This window comes from Ictalurus punctatus, chromosome 12 (assembly GCF_001660625.3).
Source record: "Ictalurus punctatus breed USDA103 chromosome 12, Coco_2.0, whole genome shotgun sequence".
NCBI lineage: Eukaryota > Metazoa > Chordata > Actinopteri > Siluriformes > Ictaluridae > Ictalurus > Ictalurus punctatus.
In genome coordinates, this window is record NC_030427.2 from 21,937,248 (window position 1) to 21,955,389 (window position 18,142).

General features: G+C 40.6%; 1 protein-coding gene across 2 annotated transcripts; it reads right to left on the reverse strand.

Moving 5' to 3' along the window:
• Positions 1-670: 670 nt before the first annotated feature.
• pdik1l (PDLIM1 interacting kinase 1 like) lies at positions 671-17,805 on the reverse strand. 2 transcript variants are annotated; one of them, XM_017482451.3, is made up of 4 exons: positions 17,622-17,805; positions 12,783-13,079; positions 7,199-7,483; positions 671-6,937 (listed from the first exon to the last, which is right to left on the reverse strand). In XM_017482451.3, the coding sequence occupies exons 2-4, from the start codon at positions 13,065-13,067 to the stop codon at positions 6,497-6,499; spliced, it is 1,011 nt and encodes a 336-aa protein (XP_017337940.1). In that variant the 5' UTR covers positions 13,068-13,079; positions 17,622-17,805; the 3' UTR covers positions 671-6,496. The 2 variants fall into 2 exon arrangements, with proteins under 2 accessions (XP_017337940.1, XP_047014733.1); XM_047158777.2 differs by lacking the exon at positions 17,622-17,805 and adding an exon at positions 13,247-14,340.
• Positions 17,806-18,142: the final 337 nt, after the last annotated feature.

Below are 18,142 nucleotides of genomic sequence, written 5' to 3' on the forward strand. Positions count from 1 at the left end.
TTGCTTGGTGCCTCCTATAAAAATAAAGGTGATTTAACACCAAAATGGGGCATATACGATGCATACACACTAACAAAAAAATTATAATAATAAAAAAAAAAAAAAAAAAAAAAATTTCAGGACAACGCCTGAATTTATGACATGGTCAGACATCAAAGTTAATATTAAAGGTAGAAGCTGAGTGTCAGCATGAATAGAGGAGTTACCAAGACTCTGAATGAACGAATCAGGCTATTCGTCAAGAGAATTAGTTAGACACATTTGTACATCAGAGATTATTTGTAAAATGTTTTCATGTGACATGAAAAAATGTATTCTCAGACAGCCTTTTAGCTGTAATGTGAGAGCAGTCTGTTGCTTCAAACTGCACTTTAATGTTGGTACATTTATGGCATTTGGAAGATGCCCTTATCTAGTGTGACTTAGAATGATCTCATTTATACTAGTCAGCAGTTGAAGGTTGAGGGCCTTGCTCAAGGGCCCAGCAGTGGCAGCTTGGCGGTGCTGGGATTTTAACTCATGACCTTCTGATCAGACGTCCAACGTCTTAACCATTGAGCCACCACTTATCTGCATTGGTCTGCTCTGTTCACTTCCATATTACAACACAGCTCATTTGACTAATTTGCCATTTTGGTGTACCAGTTAACAAAATCGAATACAATATGTATACACACAATATAAAGTTTATGCAGCCCAATGAAATGTCTCATTTAAGTCCAAATTTTTATTTATTTATAAAGCCAATCCCAACAATAAATTACACATTTACAGCCTCTTGTAAATCTCAAATCTCATAAAAAATACTGTACAACAACAAAAAAAAATGGTTAGTTAAAACCAAGCCACAAAGTACACCAGTTAATTGATACATTTCTTTATGTTGATGTCAAGCAAACAGACAGGATGTGTTAGGTGCGATTGTGTGAGCAGGGCACAGTGAAGGAAGGGACTTTCTCCTGTACTTCAATCAGACCGTAGATCTGTTTTTGTCTTGGGAATAACAATTTACAATTATGTATCATTCTTTATCTATGAATTACTGTAACTTGACTCAAACACTAATAATGAACCTTTGTTTCTGCCTGAACAGGAAAACTACCAAAGTGTGTTGCAATGTGGCCTGCTTTCACTTTACACCCTTTCATTTTCTGTCCATTTCCTCTCATTTCTACGTGGTAGAAGACACTCATGTACAAATACGAACACGGATGGACAGCGCTTGAGCCGCCTCTTGCACAGCATCGATGGTGCTTTTCCTGATATTACAGTGCTTTTGGCATAATATGGAGGACATCCTGGGCTAATGCCTCACACTGTTAGCACCTAAAGTTGGTTGAAAAAGGCAGCTTTAATGAACGAATGCATTTGCCCACCAAATGGTTGTAATCCAGTATTCGGCTTAACCTTGGTAGTGACACAAGCCTTTAGATCAGGGGTGTCAAACATATGGCCCACGGGCTTGGACCAGCCCCATAAAAGTTCGAAATTTCTTTAAAAAAAATTTTAGCATAAAGATTAGAAAAAAAGTGCAAGTCTCTGTTATACCACTTAAAAACAGAGCAATAAACTCAGAGCCATTAACTGCTGACAACACCACCAAATAAAGAACTAACTTTTTTCCATTTGTAATTTTGCACATAAATTTCTCCCCATGCTATTTTGTGTATATCTGTGACGTAACCTATATAAACCATAATTTGGACAAAATTATTTTGTAAGTCATAGATGTTCATTGTGTCTGTGAATTTAGAATCTATATCTTTCATATAAATGCCAATAAACAAACACATTTAAGAGGAGTTCTGGCCCATTTGACTAAAAATAATGTAGCCCGTTACCTAAAATGATTTTGACACCACTGCTTTAAATGCTATAGAGGTAGCTGATTGGTTTTTCATGTGATCCCTGTGTTCCCTGTATAAGACTTTTTTTTTTATATATATATAATGGTAGGACCAAAGAAAAGTGGAATTTAAAACTGCTCACAGTTTTAAAGCACATCATAAGCACATACAGAGGCTGTAACCAATCGTCATACATATTTCACAATGAAATCAAAAGATCATACAGCCTAAACTTGGCAGATTTAGACATTCAGTACTGCCTGTCATCATTCATTAAAAAATAAAAATAATTTTTTTAAAAACCACCACAGTTTAGAGACTGGACTTTGAGATCTTCTTTCTGACCTTGTGTGTGCTGTCCATTTACAGTATCTACAAGTGCAAAGAAATAATAAACTGAAGACGCAAACGAAGGGGCAACAAAGAAATCACTTCTGATTAAGGACTATTATAGAACAGTCCGGAGTGAGGGGAATGAGGAAAAAACCTTTCTAACTGCTGGCTGGGAAAGCTAAATTTGCTTTTTCCACCCATTACATATTTTTCCTCAGAGGTTGCTAAAATATCTGAAATATCTATCAACACCTTGTTGAGCTATGACATATGCATCTTTGGACCTTGTGCACCAAAGATCTGTCCAATCCATAAAAATGAAATCCTTATTTTCCCAAATTTGAATTGAAGGGAAAAAAAAACAAACAAACAAAAAAAAAACGGCTGTAGGGTGACCACCATGAATACAGGTTGTAAAACATTTTAAACATGCCCTATTACCTGCTAGTTAACACTCTTAGAGGTTGATGGTGGCTTATTTAACAGTTCCATTCACAACTGCTGTATACTTAAGCATTTATGGGGATATAGTAGTCCAATTTGTAGTCATCAAGATAATTAACCCTTTCATGCATAGTCATCACTACAGTGGACAGCTATTCAAAAGCCATTTTCTTGCTATTGCAAGGATATGCATTATTTTTTTTTTAAACTGCATAAGCAGGCACTAGACTGGACACTAATACGTCGTTTGAACGCATGCAGTTAATCGGAGTGGACACTTCAATACATTTTTTAAAAAATGTATATCTTATATAAGTAAAATGGAGGTAAAAAAATGTTATGCCTAAAGAAGAATTTAAAAAAAAAATAAAAATCCTTGATCAGGATTTCATAATTCATGCATGAAAGGGCTAATACTGATAAATTACAACACAAACAAAAGGCCATCAGATTAAAAGGTGGGCCATAAAAGCAAAAAAGTATGTCTGTTTAAAAATATTAGTTCAAATTGATTATTTAAAAAAAAAAAAAAAAAAAACCCGGAGTCAAGGCCATTGTTGTCTTAAAAGAATAAACAATGTGCTTACAGAGGCAACAGGATTTTAAAATAAGGCATAAGACTGGTCAATGAAAAAGGCAAATTAGGCTACGATCACATTAAAAGCTTCACTGCACAATGCCACTTTTGGCTCAGATCGGATTTGTCTCTTGATAGTGACCCATTTTGGTCTTTAATGACAAAAATTGATTGTGTTTTGTTTGAATCGATTCCGCAAATGCTGACATCCAGTCTTGCATTGCTGTGAGGACAATCAGTATGTTTACGTGGACAACAATAATCCGATATTAACCCGATTAAGACGATACTCTGATTATGCAACTAGCATGTAAACAGCGATTATTGATGACCTTCGACTAAAGTCATACTCGAAGTAAACACAAATGGAATTAAGGCGTGTGGAGTATTCCTGTTTCAGCCTACCTTAATCACATTAACATCGTGTGGGAGATTTCACCGCATTTTTAGACAGGACACGTACACACACGGCAGCGCTCAACCGTTTGACGGTTTGCAAACAAGAGAGCACGGCTGCGTCCAAAACCGTGTACTTACCTACTACATAGTAGGCGAGATACATGCAAGTAAGTATGCGGTTTGGGACGCAGCCCACGGCTTCAAGCCGTCGTCCATTTGCACGTATAGCATGACTAATAATTAACTGCACTTGAAGCTTTCGTAAAATTAAAAATAAAAAACACCCAAAACTGTATACGGTACCATAACAAAGACGAACTGTATGTTGATGCGTGAAATTCTGGAGGGACGTCAGACGGCGTGACGTGGGGATGTAATGACGCGTGCCGTTAATCGCTCTGTGTTCTATAACATATAAAACAGAAACATGAAAGAAATATTCTAAAAGCGTCTCATGTAAACACCTTAATCACAATATTGTCTTATTCAGAATAAGCTCAATAATTAGATTACTGCTGTCCATGTAAACGTAGTCACTGTGTGCACAGTCCACTGGAAGAAAAGAAAAAAAAGTAACAGGAATTCCGATCTGATCTTGGACTTCATACGAAAGCGTCTCAGGTGTCATTTGAAAAGATCTGATTTTTATTTTTGTCCATACTGTCTGGTGGAAAAGAAAAATCAGATTTGTGTCACTTCAACCTTGTAGCCTTAAAAAGTATTCTGGTGATCCAAAACCAGGGTGGGAATTATGCATTCTAGTTGTTAACGCGGATGTTTAAAAAGACGTGATCTCAGGACGAAAATGTTTGCTGGTTCAAAAATAAGTACACCAATAGAAAGGGTACCCTGAATATCTTCTTCAAACAGTATTAAATATTAATACTTTATTAATTTTCTAACTTCGCAGCAGGGAGACAGCGATTGCCGCAGTGAGCTCTGTGGACTCTTTAGTCTCGGTACAAAATGCTGACTTGAATGCCATTTTCAATCCATTTTCAAAGCCTTGTTTTCTTCGTCATGACAATTTAACAGGCTTAGCGTTTGCCTGACGAGAGGGGGATTACGGCGAAGAGAAAACGAGAGTGTGAGGAACGTCAAAATGTTCTGCTCGCAGTGGCATTCACGGCTTTACGAATATATTCCACACAGTGTACGAGTGTGGGTGCTGGTGTTAACCGACTGTCACCCTGAAGGCAACGTGGACGCTTACAAATAAAATTCAGACAAGACACATGAGGAGGCGGTGCTGTTCAAGGTGCTGAAAAGATATGTGAAGTCACAGGGGATAAGTGCTGTTGCGTATGAATGTCAGTTCGATCCAGCTAAACAGCAGCATTTCTGTCTTAAGACTGACTTTCAAGTTTGCAAATTCAAGTAATGGCACTGGTAAAATGCAAAGCAGCCAACATTCTACACGAATGTATTCATTCTTTGTTAGATTTTTTTCCTTTTCCATTCCTTGAATAAACAGAATGACCCATCATACACATCCAAAAATAATAATAATAATAATAAAAGTACATTAGTAGAGAGGAGAGGGAAAACATAAATCTGTCGATGTTTGAGTCAGTTCTTGGACACTGGCAAGCTCAGCTGGAATAAAAAAAAAATAATAAATGAATAAAATTGGACCGGGGTGAATACATGGAAGAGCTAGGAACATCATTCATCCTGAAATACACTACTGACACTGCAAGCATTAATCACTGGGCTGGCTTAGAGCACCGCTGAACATTATTCAGGAAGCAAAGTCTTAAATAACTTGCTGATCCCTACTCTGGTTTTCCGTTAATTTATGGATCAAACTTGGATGAGAAATCAGCTCGTATGTACTTCCTCTGCCTGCAAAACTCCATCCACAGTATTCCTGCAATTCGCACTGACTAGGAAAACGTGAGTAACGCTTAAGATAAGATCAAATATACAAAGTGTATAATCCTGAGAAAGTAATACAGTGAAACTATTGATCCATCAGCAAACACGGGTTTAAGATTTGAACATGGAGGAGCTGGATGCGTTCCCTGTGTTTGGGTTTGCGTTGCGTCTACGTTAGCACCAAGAGCAAGGCAGGCAAAATTCCGGCAAGCTAAATTCAGGCTGTCAAAGTGGACGAAATCGATGCTCCCTACAAAAGCTGGAAGCACCGGGGGAAAACCTGTCACCGGTTTCTTTTGCAAAGCAGAGTGCGGTACGCCCAATTAAACTGCTGTGCTCTGCGAGGGTGCTTGTATGATTAGCTCGGGGTCAAAAAGTCTGATCTATGTGTGGGCTTTGTCCAGAAACAAAAGAAGAAGAAGAAAAAAAAAAAAAAAAAAAAAAAAAAGAGAGAGAGAAAGGTGTGGATCAGCAGCTGTATTCCATGGACACACAGTGTGGCATAAAGCAAGACCCACAATTCCCATGTGCTTGTCACACACACATTCACTTACCATATAAATTATCTAGATGGTATATTTACCATAACAGGTATGGTAACATTTATTTACTCCATTAAGCCAGTCAACTCACTGTATAGTATTGCCCACTTGTGTGTATGTGGAGCAAAGGTGAAGAAAAAAAAGGCAGGAAATGTGTATTCGTTTGGTTTGATGGTATAAGGATAAAGAGAGATAGAAAACAAAAGAAAGAGGTTTTCTATGTACGTCCTTACCCGTGCCAGTGCCATCTCTCTGGAGGCAATGCACACGAAGCACAGCATATACAAAATGCTTATTCATCTACAAGCCCAGTATACCTCATAAAACATTGCTCACTTGTGCTTGTGAACAAAGCAGGAAAAGTATTAACCACGCAATTATCTGTACGTTCATTTTGCTTGGTTAGATGAAAAAAGGAATAATAATAAAAATAACAAAAAAAAAACATTTCTATTCACATTATCTACGGACACTCCTCACGTGTCCCAGTCCAGCTCCCTGGAGGCGATACGGACCAGCCTGAGCTCGAGCTCAAAGGCGTCGGGCCGCTGGCGCGGGTCGGCCGCTAACATCTCCCTGATGAGCCGCTTCATTCCAGCGCTCATGCTTTTCATCCGTGCTGGGATCAGAAGCTCCATGTTGGGGTTCTCGAGCAGCGCCTCGCCGAGCGGCACGATGACCTCGCCGTGGCGCACATAGCTGCCCAGCAGCTCGCGCTGTGTGCCCGCCTCTACAAATGTCAGGCGCTCCACCATTGCCCAGATGATCACGCCCAGCGCGAAGATGTCCGCCTTGGCCGTGTAGCAGCCCTCGCGTGCTTCAGGCGCCATGTAGAAGTCAGTGCCACATGCTGTGGACAGGAAGCAGCGTTCAACGCTCGCCGGCTCGTCTGGGTCCAAGCCTGATGCTGAGCAAACCTTAAAATGATAAACAACAAAAGTTCAACTTTCGCGTCGCTTTCAATTTCAGTGTGCGTTACGTTACAAACAATAGTAATATTATTTAATGCCTATCCTTTTAAATTCTACTTACTGTTACATTTTCATGACCATCGTATGGCAGGTGTTTGTGTAATGGAATGGAATGGAATAAATTACATTCAGTCGTACATTACAATAATAAGACATTGAATTTGTGATCGTATGTTCTTGGCACTTTTAAAGATCTTACACTCCTACCTTGCTTAGGCCAAAGTCGGCCACCTTAAGCGTGGGCTCGGCCGGACCCTGCGAGATCAAGATGTTGTCGGGTTTCAGGTCCCGGTGGATGATGCGATTGCGGTGCAGGAAGGCCAGCGCACTGCCCAGCTGCAACATGAAGCTGGCGTTGGTCCGGCGACTCGGTTTGCGCGAGAGCAGGTACGCGTTCAGGTCGCCACCATCACAGAAATCCATCACAAACCACAGGTAGCGAGAACGGCGCCCATCAAACGCCAGCTCACCCTTCAGGGATGTTTCCACCAACTGAGAAGGTAAAAATGGGCAACATTACATCCAGTAACAATCTGCTTGCTTCTAGTAACATCATTTATTAACATATTATCTGTAAGCGTTCTTACAGAATCATCACGTCAAGTTAAGGTGACTAGTGACTGTATTAGTCTAATCGACTAGTCGATGCTACCATGTTGTTAAAACAACTTAAAACAGGACACCATCGTTGGCAGACCGCTTCATTACGTGAGCAAAACAATAGGAACAGATTGTCTTAAAGTAAATAACACTTAATATTTAGTTGCATATCCCTTGCTTGCAATAACTGCATTAAGCTGATGACCCACTGCTGCGTTTTTCTTTTGTGTTGCTTTCCCAGGCTTGTACTGCAGCTTCTTTCGGTTGTTGTTTTGGGATTTTTTTTCCTTCCTTCAGGAGGTGAAATGCTGCTCAACTGGGTTAAGACCTGGTGATTGACTTGGCCAGTCTAAAACCTTCCACTTTTTGCCCTTGATGAAGTCCTTTGTTGAGTTGGCAGTGCTTTCTGGGTCGTTGTCTCGCTGCATGATGACGTTCCTCTCAGTTAGATTGGATGCATTTCTCTGTAAATTGGAAGACAGATTGTTTCTGTAAACTTCTGAATTTATTCTGCTGCTACCCTCATGAGTTTCATCATCAATAAAGATTAGTGAGACTGTTCCAGAAGCAGCCATGGAAGCCCAAGCCATGACACTACCTCCACCATGCTTGACTGATGAGCTTGTATAGTTTGGATCGTGAGTCTTCCTTTCTCCACTTTGGTAGAGGTTAATCTTGGTTCCAGATCTTTTGTGGCTCATTTCTGTGTTTCTTTGTGAATTCCAATCAGGATTTCAGATTCTTAATGCTGATGAGTGGTTTGCATCTTGTGGTATGGCCTCTGTATTTCTCCACTTGAAGTCTTATTCGAATGGTGGATCGTGAGACCTTCACCCCTGCCCTGTGGAGGTTGTTGGTGAAGTCAAGAACAGTTATTTTGGGGTTTTTCCTTCACAGCTCTCACAATGTTTCTTCCATCAACTTCAGTTTTATTTTACAAAAGCAGCTTTACAGAAATATATACATTTGAGATCTAAATTTTAAACCTATGAATTTATCCCTAATGAGCAAGCCAGAGGTGACGGTGGCAAGAAAAAAACTCCCTGAGACGATATGAGGAAGAAACCTTGAGAGGAAATAGACTCGAAAGGGAACCCATCCTTATCTGGGTGACACCTGATACTGCAATTATAAATCATTCCCTTCTATAACTATGTGCTACATGATAAAACAAAAACAGTCTAATCAGGAAATTCACCACAGTCTTAACATGAAGTTTATTCCGCTGAAGTCATGAACTTGTCATGTTTTCCTTGGCCGACCTGTTACATGTCTGGTTGTTAGTACACCAGGGAGTTCTTTCTTTTTGGGGGACGCTCCGAATGCTTGTGCAATGCCTCCGATAGATTTTCCCTCTTTTCACACCTTCAAAATGCTTGCTTTTCTCCCATAAATAGTTCTCTGGTCTTCATGTTGGTTTATCCTTTTTAACAACAAAAGCAGTCTTCATAGGCGAAACCTAGGGCTCAAACCAAGAGCAGACATTCAGCGCTATTAATTCTTTCAAATAATCAACTGAACAGGGCACACCTGGGCAGCAAGAAACACCACATCAGTCACATGTTTCAATATTTTGATCGCTTGAAAAAAAAAATGGGTGGGTTCAAACAAAAGGTGCCTTGTTCTAAGCTGTTCAACACATCTAGACGCAAATATGTAGAAATGAAAGCTGAAGTTTAAACAGTACAATTCAGTCGAGTACTTCTGCTAGCACTTATTTTTTTACACTCCTATAATTATCCTTTTCTAATATTTATAGCCATGGTTATTATTGGGTGTTTGCTGACAACAGATAAAACGTTTTTAAAAAAATTAATAGCTTCAGTTTATGGTCCGTCAAAGTAATACTGATGTGGCCCGGACAGAATTTGGAGTTTGACACCACTGAACTACATGAAAACGCATGTTTCCATAAACACGTAACACTCTCTGACGAGTGTGTAGCCTGAAAAATTTCATTACTTACAAAGCAACTTGTGTGCAATGGACCATAAAGTGTGCTGATCGATACCGATAACAGAATCCGAGCCACAAAACCGTTATATGCAATTTTGCCTTGTTAACGTTTGCTAGTTGTGGACAGGCGAAGGAAAGACAAGGCCAAAACAGGATTCAATTAAAAAGAGCAACAACAATAATAAAATTATAAGTTAAAGCGACAAAGTGAAGGAACAAGAGCGTAAATATTATGGGGTTCTTGACAAAAGTAATAAAGGGAGCCTTGTACAGCTTTACAAGGAGTTGGACAATAGTTTAGATGTCACTGAGAGACTATAATTGTGCACCAGCAGAATCTTTCATAAGAACGTCTTTCAGAAAGGAACAGAGAAAGGAAAGCAAGAGCACACCAAGCAAGAGCCTCATTGCTAGACTTGAAATTTTGTTACAAGCAACAAGATACAGATTTCAGAGCCAAAAGCATCCAGAGAAGTGATAGTAAACTATGCATTAGAGCTTTCAAGTTTAAGTGTGCATGCTTCACGGTGTTGTTTAGCACAGCTATAAACAGCTATCAGTGCATATGCTGTAGTGCATGCACGCTCAAACATGCAGTAATGCACGCTTCTTGTGATGATGCATTTACTGAGTTATACAGTGAAATGAGCCTCCATGTGTGTGGCACAGCTCGCAGCAAAACGGTCCATTTTTCCCCCAGTCGTGCCAATCACGGTTCATATCAGTGTTGTTTATGGATCAGAACCAAAACAACTGCAAAACCACTAGCGCCTGCTGCGTGCTGGTACATCTCACCACATCCTGCCGCATCGAAAGTTTCTCTATCGACACGATCAAAGAAATGCCTCTCTCAGAAGTGCTTCATTTTTGCCACAGTAACACAGGCATGCAGAGAATAAATATTCCAGCAATCTTGGATTAATTCAATTTTTTTTGTTGTCAGCTGTCAGGCCTAATCGGCATGCGGCTTTACATGATATTAAAGACAGAGCAAAGTCTAACACTTGGTTCAAGTGACATTCAAGAGCAGCCCTGAGGAAATGGCTTAAATACTTAAGTTTCAGGGAAGATGGACTTCACAGTACAAATGTCTATTATAGCGTGTGTGCACACGTACACGCATGCTCATCCTGCTGGTATGTGTCGTGGGCTGAAAAAGCATGCTGAAGCTTACATGTCTGGCATGATTTGTAATGAGCACCATGAGAATTACTTATCTATATGGTCTGGGGCAAATACAGAGAACTGATATTTTAGGATGCAAAATCCAGCTGCATGCATCTGTACATCTATGCATCTGTAAAGCATGGTAACCAATAACTTTACTGGTAAGCGATCCATGACAACTGTCTTCCTAGACTCATGAAGTAGCTACTTCTTCTTTCCCCCCCCTTCACATCATGTGTTTAAAACCCTAATATATGAAAATGTGCGGAAGTGTTAGCCAATGTTTTTCTCTATGAACGGCCTCCAGTTTCCTGTGTTTGGTAGCACGCAACAGCACAAGATGAAATTCTACTCTTCTCAGCCAACAGCAGCTGCACTCGAGATGTGATGTTAATCCACACTTTCTTCTGCATGAACTCAGAGCATCAACATACAGGATGTGTTGTTCCGGTGCAGACTATTAGGCCTGTTGCATTAGTACTGTATCTCACGATGATGGTTGGCTGACTGGCAGCACGCAGCAGGTTACAAAAATGAAAAAACGATAGTCCAAGAGGAATACACGACCCATATGTGGTTCTTCCCAAAACTGCTTGCTTTATATTTCCCAAACTGGAATTAAGAGGCCCAAACCTGTTCCAGCACGAGTCAGTGGTGCACAGTGCGAGTTCCAAGATTAAGACACGGTTTGTGAAGAACTTGTGTGTCCCGCATAGATCCCTTACCTGAACCCCACAGAACACATATTGGGATGAATTGAAACACCGACTGCACCCCAGACCTTCTTGTCTGACCTCGTTAATACTCGTGGCTTAACGATCTCAAATCCCCACAGCCACACACCAAATATCTAATGGAAAGCCTTCCCAGAAGAGTGGACATCATCATCACAGCAAAGGGGAATAAATCGGGAATGAGATGTTCGACAAGCACACGAGTGTGAAAATCAGGTGTCCACATAATTTTGGCCATATCAAAAATCGTTGGGTTTTTTTTTGTTGTTGTTTTAACTGGCTCTAATTTGACTCATACAAGTCAGTTCATAGACTCTTAGAAGTGGTTGAATAAGTGGTATTCAACTAAACTTTGAAAAAGATCCAGTTCCTTGCTTATCCAGTCCGGATAAGCATCTAACATGACTGAGTGTGGACAATAGTTAACCATTACAAATAATACAACTCCAAGCGGTTATGTTTTAGTACATAGTGGCGCTTCGTGTTACCTCTTCTGACTAAAGCCACAGACGCTGAACACACAAAACATCTATGCTGACTGTAATGCAGGAACATAATAAACTCATACTTATGTCCATTCATCTTTAAGCATTTGCTATCTATTGTAGTCAACGTTTCTTTAAGCAAGCCGTGCTGTCGCTTCACTAATCAGACAAGATATGGTTCAAATAAACATTGTTTTTTAACTCCAAGTTTGTGGAAACTCTCATTTCTTACTGAATGTCTCTAGCTCTGGAGCTAGTCTCTGGACTGCCTTCTGCCTTCAGCTAAACCACAGAAGAGGACCTGCTACAGAAGCGCAACTGTGTCGACTGGGATGCCTCCACCCACCAAGAAAGTCTAGTCATTGTTGTTAGTCTAACTACCCTTACAATTATATACTAAACATGAAGGAAACTACTGAAGAAAGAAAAAGTATTTCAGACATTTGCGGTAGAGCAACAACGCGTACTGTAATTCACTGCGATTGCCGTGTCTTTAGTTACTGCTAGATCTCTACAAGAACACCATGTTCAGACCTGCTATTAACGTCTAACTCAGGTGGTCCGTTAACACGTGGGCAGCTGAGACAGCTACTGACACCTGGTCTTTACATAAGCCCTGAAAATGTCTCTCTGGTGACTGCATGTGATCAGGGTTTCCAGTTCTACACCCCATGATGTGACTGTTAAGTCATTCGTCTGTAGTCCAGGCCAAGTAAAGATTCACTAGCGTTCACGCTACAAACGCTGCCATAGGGGTCCTGAAAAGTGGTTCCAGTTGCAAAGCAACCTTCAGTGAAAAGCAGCCTCTACATAAATGTAAGGAATTATCATCATCACCTATGAACATACCTCCAGGTATGAAGAGGAGTCGGAGCCGTGGTTCATCCTCTGAGCCAGTCCGCCTCTCTGGAGCACGCATTCCTTCAGGTGGATCACGTTAGGGTGCTGGCTTTGGATGCTGCTGAGGGCCCAGAACTCCCGCAGAGCTAGCTCCACGTTCTCAGGCGAGTGGCAGCGGATTTTCTTGACAGCGACACGCGCTCCTGTCCGATGCACCACAGCCTCGTACACCACACCATAACTGCCTCGGCCCACCTCTTGAATCAGCTCGTACTTGGCTTGTCTGCTCACCATCCTCTTCCTCAGCTGCGGGTCGACAGAATACGATAAACATCCGATAAGTACATGCAAACACACCTGAAAACGATTTATAGGATTTATAGATATGGACAAAGTTTCAGAAGCATTTATGCATAATGCTATTCGAACAACGTTATATTACATTTTAAACGATAAGGTGATAAGAACCACACCGTGTCTGAAAAGTTGAGGCGGGTAACAAAAGCAACCCAACACTGTTCTCTGATCCGGCTGCAATTGTTTTTTTTCCTGTTGGCACATCCCTGCGTTCAAACACCATCTGCGTCACTCAAAAACAAAAACATCCAGCGAGTGGCGGTTCTGTGGGCGGAAACGCCTTGTTGATGAGAGAGATCAGAGGAGAAGGGCCAGACAGGTTCAGGCTGACATGAAGGCTACGGCAACTCAGAAAACCTATTTATAACCATTTTGGTGAACCTACTCTAGTCTCAGATTCCTGTTCTTGGTTGTCAGGAGTGGAATCTGAAGTGGTTTTCGGATATTGTAGCCCATTCACCTCAAAGTTCGATGTGTTGTGAATGCGGAGATGCTGTTCTGCTCATCACGGTTGTAAAGAGTGATTATATGAATTTAGAGCTGTAACGACTAATCGATAAAATCGATAATACTCGATTATGAAAATCGTTGTCAACGAATTTCATTAGGGATTAGTTGGTCTGCATGCAGCACAGGGTGCGTTACTCATTACGTTACTTCAGTTCCGAAAACATGCTTCGTGGAGTAAATATTAAAGTTGTGTCCCAAATGACGTACTATACACTTACACTATGCATTATGTCTTCTACCGTCTAGTGTATGAATTTTAGAAAGGTAATACCGTCTCAAATGGAACACTGGCCTTTTTTTTACTAACCGGAAGTATAAGCCGTTTCCTAATCGACGGCGTATGACGTCATACACACGCAATGTTACGCCGCTAGCTTTAGCCTAATACCCAGAGTCACTGTCAATGACTTTCTTCAGTTTACTGTTTATATACTTAGTTATATACTTAGTTTATATTATATACACAAGTTTTTATGCATTATTTTTTTAAGGATGCAAAAAAAGCACAGAATTAAACTACAGTCCTAAATGAATAATATATATTCTGGTGTGCGTGTGTGTATATTGGGTTCTTTTCAGTCTTATATAATTGGACAAACAGTCGTGTAAAGTTTTAGTCTGAAGTTTATAATTGTAACACTCAGTTTGTGGATTTTAGTTTAATCAAACAAAAAAAAAGGTACTGAAAGTTGCCCCTCCCCCCAATCCCACTAATCAAAAAAATAATTGGCCAACTAATTAATTATGAAAATAATCATTAGTTGCGGCCCTATACGAGTCACTATATCCTACGTGGCGGCTCGCTCGACGGTTTTTTTTGTTTTGTTTTTCGCACCATTCTGTGTAAACGGTAGAGAGACTTGTGTGTGAAATTCCCAGGACATGAGTAGTTTCTGTTTAAATTTAAACACTTAAACCAGCCCATCTGGTACCAACATCCATGCCAGGGTTAAAGTCACAGAGATCACTCTTTTGCTTCATTCTGATGTTTGATGTGAACATTAACTGAAGCTCTTGGCCTGTATCTGCATGATTTTATGCACTGTGCTCCTGCCACCTGACTGGCTGACTGGATAAATGCATAAATGAGCAGGTGTTCCTATTAAAGTGGCTGGTGAGTGTATATTTCACCACAAACTAATAATGAAAGCATTCTCGTCATTTTCCAAATGTTCCAGGTGCAAATGCTCAGCGGTGTGAATAAAGTATCTTGCGTAATGTTCAGAACCTACTCAGAATGATATTGATGTTATTGTAAGTAAAGCTTACATGGAGGGGGGGGGGGGGGGGGGGGGGGGGGGGTGGAGAAGTTCCTACCGAGCAAATTAAACAACTCCCCCAAAAGACAATGTAATTTGTCCTGGGGGGGCAGGGCAGTGGGAGAGTGTTGTGGGGTTGTGTTCACTGCTATTTGTGAAGCTTCTCGGATTAAAATCAGCACCTCTAAGTCTCCCGTAAAGGAGTGTCCCTTGGTATCTTATTCACCTATAAGGCGTTCTGTCTCCTCCTTTGATATGAACAACTCTTCACTCAGCATGCAGTGCTCGGAGTGGCTAGCGCAACGTAATTCAGTTGAAGTAAGCCCTACACCACGGTTTTCAAGAGGACCAGAAAGTTTTCTGGACCGCTCCCAGGCTCAAAAACAGCTTTCAGCAAACACATCAAACTCTCAGAGTCTGGAAAAACCCAAACGTGAACAACCTTAAAAGTCTTAATTCAGGTACCATGCAGCACTGAACTAAAGATTAAATAGTGAAATCAATATTATTTGTGAGACATTTAATTTACACTCACTGTCACTTGTAAAATTTATTGTCACACGATTAACGTAGAACAACTTGTTTGTTTAAACCGAAGCATCTTAAAAATAGTGTTTTATAGTCAGGCAGTAGTTGGCAGTAAAGTTGACAGTAAATTTGTTGAAATTTAAGGTTTATACATCTCAGAAGCTGATTTCAGTTATTATGCATTTGGTATATGCAACAAGTTATTGTCACTTTTTTTATTTACAATAAAGCAAGCTAATCGCCTGCACAAAATACGACGATTACGATATAATATGGACCGATAAAGTTTACAGTGACTTCATAAATTGATTAAAAATATATATTTAAAAAAAAGCTAAACACATCTGATGCGTATTCACTGTTCTTAATTTTCTAGAAGTAGTGTAAAAAAGCTTGCTGTATTTGTTTGTAGTTAATTAAGAATTGACTCATAAATACGAACTTCCCAGGAGGACTTGAACACACAGTAAAGCAGAAAGTATGCTTCTCTTTGTACGTGTACGCCAGGAACAGCATACAGTACACGTGACGCAAATTTCGTCATCAACAGAGTACAGTACGTGTGCCGCCCGATTTTTCTAACGGGTCGGACATGTGCGTTTCATTCTTTTGCACTATTTAGTTCTTCCACAAGGTGGCAACAGTGACCCAGGGCTGTTGATTCTCAAAGTAATTGAAGAAAAAAAACGGAAGAGACGGAAACGAGTGCAGGTTAGAAAGTACCCGCATTTGTATAATTCTAGCCTTAAAGAGTATAAGGATCTGTATACGGGTGCTAATCGTGCCGAGAGATTGCCCAAGCATTGTTCTTATTGTTGTTGTGATTCTTCTTCATTGTCGTCCTTCACACTAGAAGACCTGCTTTAAACTGCTCTGTACTGACTCTTGCAGGCCAGGAGGGGTAGTGTGTACTTTGAAAGGCTATGCGTACGACTGTGAGCATACACGTAAAAAAATAATAATAAATAATAATAATAATAAATAATAATAATTAAGTATACCAGAGGCTTAACCATCAAGTACGGCTTAGCCTAGGCTATGAGGTGAGGTAAGCTAAACACTATTGGCTATTTAAAAAGTGGAAGGAGCCAGTCGATATGTCCTGCCCTGACTTCCTGTTTCAGTGAAACTTACGTCAACACAACGAAAAACGCAGTGTTTCAAGGCACTTCATAGGGACTTAAAGTATTCCATTGCATACATCTCTATTTTTTTTTAATCTGATAAAAACTCTATTCTATTCAAAGTGTCGTCAGAAAATCTTCCTTCATGTCACACGTATACCTATGCAAATGCTCATGGTTGTACAATGAATATGCAAACGAGTGGGCGTGACGTCACGCGGTGCCTACTAGAGACTTCTGAGCGTGTGCAACTTTCCCCCTGAAGAGATTTGGTAAACACCGGTCACGCACAAATCATCTCCATGCTTAAACACGTGAGTTTGTGAGATCAGTACGAACATATGGCGCTGTCCTAGTGTGAAAACTCGACAGCAAAACGAAACAATTCAACAACCTGAGCTGGTTTGCTAAGACGTGTTACTTTTGTTTTCCTGTCCTAGCTACATGCATGTGGTAATGCAAATCAGCTCGAATGAACGCAGACAGCTTACATATGAACAAACCGCACACTCGGACACGAACAACACGAGGCTTGGTGAATATTAAACACATTCCTGCTCTCCATAATAATATATGTAATAGATTTGAACCCTATATTACAGAGCACTGGACATTGTATAATAGCGTTAAGCCTTGCAGGCCAAGCCAAACAATGTGTAGTGTGATATTTTAAACAAAAACAACCTAGAGTGATCATCTTTTATAAATCAGAAACAGGTGTGATTAAATCAACAGACATTACAGGAACCGTGTCTAACCTGCTCCTCGTTAGCTCATTACACCTAGCTAGTTGGCTAATTAGCTAATAACAATTAGCCTTTAGCCAGAGGATAACCACCAAGGTTATTCTATACAGCTAGACCGTTTAATCGTTTATTTCACATTCTGATTCATAAGCTAACCAAAGTACAACAAGCATGAATGCTGACAAATCTCATGCTAACTAATGTTGACAACTATCTAAGTGTCCTGCCTACAAGACATGAGCTACAGAGCAAGACACCTGCACACCGAGACAAAGAGTCCTGCGGCCTGCCGAAACTCAGCACACAAAGGAGCGGAATATTTACCTTTTGTCAAGTTTATCCCAAATTCACTTGTTTCCTTTCTTGGCTGTTTCTGGCAGCCATTATACACGCGCGCACACACACAACACACTGCGTCCGCGCGAGCGTGTTGCCCAGGGCGAGCTTCCCCCTTTCCGCCAGCACGCGCACGCTTCACGCGCCCTCAGCGTCTCCAAAAAAAAAAAAAAAAAAAAACAATCTGACATGGAGAGGCGTGAATCCGCTCACCGCCTCGACTCGAAAGCACCCTGGGAAACACCGCCCTCTCTCTGCAAAAATACGCTGGGGTTGCTTTTGTCAGTGTGGCGCGCGCTGTTCGTGTTACAGGAAGAGAAATTGGTGCCTCCATTAATAAATGAATGAAACAAAAGAAGAGATTGAGATTTTCTCTCGCAAACCCATTTGTAAATGGTTCGACCTTAGTTATTGAACACCTGGCATACATATATGGACCATACATCAGCAGTGTTGCCACAATACTTTCAGGGGAAAGTAGGTAAAGCATGCTTAAAAAGTGCATATCA

Coding starts and splice junctions, on each gene's coding strand:
- pdik1l (XM_017482451.3), bottom strand. CDS start 13,067: ATGGTGAGCAGACAAGCCAAGTACGAGCTGATTCAAGAGGTGGGCCGA. Junction 7,484..12,782: donor ACTCCTCTTCATACCTGGAG/GTATGTTCATAG, acceptor TTACCTTCTCAG/TTGGTGGAAACATCCCTGAA. Junction 6,938..7,198: donor CCGACTTTGGCCTAAGCAAG/GTAGGAGTGTAA, acceptor TATCATTTTAAG/GTTTGCTCAGCATCAGGCTT.